The following is a 6,972-nucleotide window of genomic DNA, read 5'->3' as shown; positions in this document are numbered from 1 at the left end:
AGGGGCATTTTAGGAATTTCGGCACCCTTGTAACCTATAATTAAAGATGAGATGTGAAGAGTCTAAGTTAAATAAAATAAAAACGAAATTCCAAAAGTCGAAGGATGGTTTCTAATCTCTTCACTTTATGCTAGTTGGTGACTGCCGAACATGGATGTGATCGCCCATCGTTACGGGTACAATGGTGACCAAAAATGGATGGCCCGTTGCGTTCATGGTGGTTGGTGGTTGTCGGAGATTTTTCCCAATCGGAACAAAGAGACAATTTTTGGAACACGGAATTTGGGAAGGAGGAGATGAAATATGAAATGATATTTCCGATATCAATATATAGACACACATATCTTCATATACTAATACTAAAGTGTGGTTATCACTCAATAATTGCCATCAAATGAAAGTTATTGTTCCGTCGATGGTTACGTTCAAAAATAAATGTTTAATCTAATCAATAAAATGTAAGATGAAGGGGTTGTGGGTTACAAGGAAACGTGCCCTAAATGACTACACACATTTATGAACTTAAGATAAATAAAAAGTATGTGTATGTAAGAAAACAAGTTTATTAATTTTCTCAAAGCCCATAAATGCCCTCAATTGGTGTCAAGTTAAGTGTAAATTTACAATAGCATCAATTCTCTTAAAGACCAACTTACCCCATCAGGCATCTTAATTTATGTGCAGTTGACAAATTTACCCCTTTCAAATGCCTTGTATCTCTTTGTACATGTTGTTTTAAAATTTGTACGAGCGGCAAAATTACATTTGTATCCATCAAATATTTCATTTTATAATCATTGTATCAAAACATGGACCATCAATTTTACAATGCATAAATTTATTTAGAATAATAATTAATTTAGACTCTTACAATACATAAATTTATTTAGAATAATAATTAACTTAGACTCTTTACATCTCATATTAATTATAAGTTGCAAAGGTGTCGAAATTCCTAAAATGTCCCTAAAGTGTTTTAAATTTTTGGACAATGCGCAAGTTTACCCCCTCTAAAATAGTTTGGCTCTCTTGTACATGTTGATTCAAAATGTGTACACAATGTAAAATTACCATAAGGGTAGAAAACCTAGTTTACTTAATAAGATAGTATAGATATATGGTTGCGGCATTGTACAATATGCCGCACACATAAGAAGATGACTCTGTTTTGTAGAGATTCTTGCGTACATAAATTATTGTAAAATGCATCCTCTTGCTCATTCTACATGGTTACATCAATTTTAATTGCCTAAGATTAGTGATTGTAGCTAATTTTGTAACCTCAACCGTTTGCCAATATCTTTGTTTTTCAGGACACTGTTTTCATTTGTTAAAGTTCTTATATATTTTCTAATAATCTTTAATAAGTGGATAATGTTGGGGTTGTTGTTAAGATGACAATTTGGGCTTTAGTAACGTTGAATAACATCTGTAGTTTTACTTTTAACTTCATAGATTACTTTATAAAATTAATGTTATATAACTCCCACTTTTGCAAAATCATCAAAATATCCATCGCAACTGAATTCAACCTTTTGATGAAGAACCCAATATTATGCTCAACATGGCAGCCCAATGTGTTAAGCATAGCTTCTGCCACTAGGACCACAAGGACTAAGACCGAATGGATTTAAAGACATTTAGTTGAATCACTAGGTTAGAATCTCATGTTTTATAACTAACTTGGTTTTTGTTATGGTTATGGCTCAAGACTGAACCAAATCGTCCCGTACAACCCCTAAAATCACCAATCTAAGGGTTGTGCTCCCGCCGCATCGCGCGAGCACCCCACTAGTCTATAGTTAAGTAGAAGAGATTAAACAAAATAATATTTAGTAGGAGAGTTATCTATAATTAATCAGAAGAGATTAAACAAAATAATAATAATTATCCATAAACATAATTATTTGAAAAAGGATTGTACTGGAAGACATTTACAAATTACAGTGTAAGGAATCATGAGCAAGTGATATTGTATGACTTGACCCCTCCTACTAAGGTCATGGCTTGGATAACTGCCATGAGCAGATGATCTGGATCTGACTCTATCTCACCACCCTCTGACTGCATACCACTCAAAACCCTTCCCACAATCTGTACAAAACAACATTAACCCATCACTCACAACCAAACCAAACCAAAATTAAAAAATTGCTCTACTCTCAGCAGCGGAAACTATCACTTTTGTTTTAAAGAAACTTACTGACCTTGCGGGCATAGCCGCCATAAGCAATTCCTCCAATCAAAGCATTTGAATTAGACGCGGTTGAGTTCTCTATGGAGGGCAAACGATACAAATTAGCACAACTGGAAAACAAGAAAGCGACACTGAATGACCTAACTCATGTCAAATCTTTTACAATCTGTTACATTCATGGATAAACCTTAGACTTTAATATTATCATACAAGTCCTTTTTTGCATGATTAAATCACTCGACTTTTGAAAATTAAACGATAGGTTCCTTTTTTGCATGATTATGTTAAAGACATTTCGTTAGTCTAGCGATTTAATCATGTAAAAACAAAGTTCAGGGACTTGTATGCAAATTTAGTGATATCTTTAAATTTGGTGAAACATCTGATTTTTTTTTTTAACAAAGAGTCCTTATAAAGATTCTTATAGAAGAAATTATTATAAGCAATTATATAACTTTAGTTATTGCAGTCAAAATGAAGTAAATGAGATTATGAATACAGAGAGTAAAACTATACCAAAAGGCGGCATTTGGAAAAGGTTCAGTTTTCTTAAACCGTCCACTGTGTGAGCATTCGTACCACCCGCCAGTTGAAGAAAGCCTGCATCATGGTAACACATATTCAAGGCAAGTAAACGTCAAAGGAAGAAGATGCCATCACACATGCATTAATAACTTATACCACCAGCTGTAGCTACTCAGTGTGTTGTAAATCTAACAGGCTAAGCCGCTAATGACCACTAATTAAGATTAAAAAAAACAAGTCACTCTTCTTTTACTTGAAAGAAGAGTGTAATATATATACACTAACCAGGAGGTTTTTCTTTAGTAAAAGCCAATCGCTGGGCAAAAGCAATGGATTCTCGAGTGGCACCTCGCCCAATATCTCCACTCATTGGTCGACCATCTAACTACAAATACTTCATGTGTTAGAACATGTACATGATGATCCACATGCATCATCTGTTAAGGATGGTTTGAATCCTAGTCGCTACTCCACACATTATCATAATGTACATAAAGCATCTAAAAACGTTTAGTACTCAAGTGCACAATACATAAAACGGCCCTTACCTTAATCCCATATGTTAATTATATTGTACTTGATGCATTAGAAAGTGTATCAGAAAATCAAAACATAACCAGTTATGCATAAAGACATAAAGTACAACATAATACTACAGGAAGCCAAGAATTTGTACTCAAGTGCACCGTACATAAAACGTTTTTCAATATTGTACATACCTGCCATAAATTCAAGCAGCAAAGATTGTTTTCTAGGATAGAGTACAGCTTGTTCATCATGGAGACAGTTGAATCTCCAACACAGGGTAAGCTAACCTGCATTTATGACAAATATTTCTTAAATTCACATCTATAAACTTCCTCTGTTGAGAGAAGAAAGTTTTGACTTCTTATGGACAAACCAATACTTGTTCAAACACACAATATTGACTATGATTTTGTTACAAAATTTAATGACAGATACAACCTATGCTAATCATACTTTTAAATAGTCTAATGAAACTATCAACATCTTCCCATACCCTATCACATGAGTGGGATTTAACTGGGTACGTTTGTTGACTTGTAAGCTATCAACATCTACTTGAAATCAAAATAAAACTGCTAATACATCAAATGGTATTTAAGAAATGGGCCTAAGATCAAGCATGTCGTATAAAAATAGAAAGAAGTGTCTCTACGTGAATATAAACGAAATGACTAAGCTACCCTTGGGATCAATGCGAATTGTTTGAAGTGGATTTACAGCTTTTAAATAGAAGTATTACTTTGTGGACCCCAAACAGTGTTTAACATATATTTTTTGTATTTATAGATTGAATTTAATATAAATGAAAGAGCCTAACATAAGATGTCACAAAAAGACAACCACTACAATTTCAATTGGAAGGAAGGGTACTAGTTTTGAAGCTAAAAATCAGCATGAGCCTAATTGCAGCAATCTGTATCTGTTCTACATGCATATAATAAAATGTCCAAAATACCCTTCCCATCATAACACAAGCTATCAACATTTAAGTCAAACTAAATCTTAGAGACCAAAAGGAAAATTACAAAGATAGCCGTAACATTGGCTTGGGGACAATTAGGTAATTTTAGCTCCAGATAATGAATTAGTGACATGTTTCAGTTGACATAAAGAGCTCCTTTGCATGTGATGAAAAGAATATTAAGTTATAGTTGGTTCTAGTCTTACTGCCACAAGGCTTAGATGACTGACAGAATCTCCCAAACCATTCCAAAGCTCTTTAAACGAACTGGTCTGCCTGCAGATGTTATTAAACAAACAAACAAACATAAATTTCCTTAAGTTGTTATTTTAAAAGTCATCTTTATTATCTATAACATGAACACAACGGAGAAAAAAACATCAGTCCATATACTGATTTAAGAAGAGTACCTTCCATTTGTATGAATCTCGAGAGCATCAACATTATCTCTCTCAAGAAGTTTAGATGTTGCAGCAGCGTCTCTTACATATGATATTGCTTCTGTATTAATGGAAGCATTTACCAGTATTATCATGAAAAGACCCCCCCACACATATGTGAAAAAAGAAAGAAAAGAAAGCGTCTAACTTATTTTATCATATGGACAAACTGGAAAACAACGTCCACAGCCATAGCAACGCTCTGTTGTTACTCCTGGCTTCATACGTTACAAGTTAATCAACAAACTTATAGCATAAACGAGAACACAATATTAAAGGGTGTAATCTTAGGCTAAAATAATGCTAAGAATTAAAAAGTATGCAACTAATACACGCCAACAGAGGGAATATCATCAAGTATGAATGTTTAACAAACTTATAAAAACAATCTAGTTGAAGAAGGAAAGGACCTTGGTTGGAGATTGCATTAGCAGGACATATAATTTCACATGGTCTTGAGCAGTCGATTGGACAATCATCTGGATGAAATTCTGTTAAGCTAATAGAGAGTTAATGTCGTCGTCAAGTATTCCCATCCCATCAACAGCCTTACAGTTCCTACATACATGGCATAGTGGTCCATTGTGTGTGTGTGTGTGTGTGTGTATTGAATGAATCCTGCTTTCGTGTAAATATTTATAGAATTGTAATTGATAAAATACCAAGTTGATTGGTTGGTTAATAGTAATTCCAATAGCAGAAGTGAAATTCTGTTTTTGAAACCTTAATGTGATGAAACTTGAAAGATAAAGCAAAAGGAGTAAGATGTTGTTGTTGTTGTAACAGAAGAGTAGAGTGTATATGAAAAAAATGAAGGGATACCGGCTTTTCGGAAGTGAAGATCCTGATCATCATTGACACTAATCATAACCCAAGGCCTTCTAATAGGGAAGATTGCTGTTGCTGCATCGATTCCTTCATTGACGGCATTCACCACGGCCGCATCAGCAGCACAGTCGATACAATCAACTAAAACAAACAGACAGACAGACAATTAGGCAAAGGCAGTATGAATATGATGAAGTAGTAAGTAAGTAAGTAAGTAAGTAAGTATGGTGTTGAAGTGAAGTGAACCTCCGGCAAGAGTGTAAACAAGAGAAAGATTCCTAATATCCGCCACATCCTGATGCAAGCAACAAATAAATCAGAAGACACTAGCTAGCACCATCATTATTCAAACAAAGAGTAACTAACTAACTAACTGGTGGTTGAACCAACCAACCTCGAAGCTAGCACCGCAAATTAGCTTAACCCAATTGCCTTTCTGTAGAGAGTTTTGGGGGAAAGTTGCGATGGAAGGAAGGTTAGTTGTTGTAACCAGATCCCTCACTTTCTCAATGGAGTTGTTCACCTTCACTAGTTTACCTGACATACATACATACATACTTACATATTCAAACAAAACCCTATACTCAATGCGTCTGACTGTATATATAGAGAGAGAGAGAGAGGGAGATTACGTACGAGTGCTGAGAAGGTTGGCATGGCAACCGAAGAATTTGAGAGCCATTCAAGAATCGGTTATCTTAACTTCTTCATCTTCAAAGTCACTTCAAACTTATCTATCTATTAACTTCTTCATCTTAAAGTCACTATTCCTTTTTTTTTTTTAATTTTTTTTTTAACTTCGCTAAAAAGTTAACAAGTCAAAATTGTATAGGTGGAACAAAATTAATAACTTATAAGTAGATGAAAAACAATAACATAATTTAAAATTAAATAAATGATTTTTATACTTGAAGTTACCAAAATACCCTTTCAGTTAACAAACAATTTGGATGGAGTTAGAGACGGGGAGCAAAATGGGAAAAACATAGTAAACTATTGGAGGAAAATGACCGTTTTTAAATGACTGGGGCAAAACCGTTAAAATGAACAAACCACAGGGAGTAAAATGGGAGTTTACTCAAATTTAAATTTTCTTATCGCTATTTTACTCAACAGTCGTGTAATCACTGTGATTGCCTACAATTATCATTAACTACCGGAATTCTAACCAGAGATGAGCCTACAAAAAGTAATATCAAAATTAAAAACAGCAAAATTTAATGTGAGATAAATCATTAATAAAAAATTAAACATTAATATGTGCGACTTATGCCATGGGAAAGGGAAGTGAAGACGAGATGAAGAAATCCTTCCCTCAGTCAAACCTTTAGTATCTGGGAACCAGAAAACAAGACTTTTTTCTCAACAACACCCAATGATGTTATGATGTGAGTCTACCCGAACGACTAGAAAAGGAATTTCAATTCGCTCATATGGCGCCTTTCCAAAAGTCACTAGAAAGAGAATAAATTTGTCACACCCTCAAATTTCAC

The 6,972-nt window shown here is 34.3% G+C and overlaps 1 protein-coding gene across 2 annotated transcripts; it reads right to left on the bottom strand.

Annotated features, from left to right (window-relative positions):
- Nucleotides 1-1,831: 1,831 nt before the first annotated feature.
- On the bottom strand, nt 1,832-6,249 carry LOC110884516. 2 transcript variants are annotated; one of them, XM_022132233.2, is made up of 13 exons: nt 6,116-6,249; nt 5,874-6,016; nt 5,726-5,774; nt 5,474-5,620; nt 5,062-5,142; nt 4,800-4,865; nt 4,622-4,712; nt 4,418-4,487; nt 3,442-3,537; nt 3,008-3,107; nt 2,714-2,797; nt 2,208-2,275; nt 1,832-2,094 (listed from the first exon to the last, which is right to left on the bottom strand). In XM_022132233.2, the coding sequence occupies exons 1-13, from the start codon at nt 6,159-6,161 to the stop codon at nt 1,957-1,959; spliced, it is 1,179 nt and encodes a 392-aa protein (XP_021987925.1). In that variant the 5' UTR covers nt 6,162-6,249; the 3' UTR covers nt 1,832-1,956. The 2 variants fall into 2 exon arrangements, with proteins under 2 accessions (XP_021987925.1, XP_021987931.1); XM_022132239.2 differs by lacking the exon at nt 4,800-4,865.
- Between the last annotated feature and the right edge of the window lie 723 nt (nt 6,250-6,972).

This window comes from Helianthus annuus, chromosome 1, assembly GCF_002127325.2.
Source record: "Helianthus annuus cultivar XRQ/B chromosome 1, HanXRQr2.0-SUNRISE, whole genome shotgun sequence".
NCBI lineage: Eukaryota > Viridiplantae > Streptophyta > Magnoliopsida > Asterales > Asteraceae > Helianthus > Helianthus annuus.
This window is presented reverse-complemented; position numbering and strand designations above follow the sequence as displayed.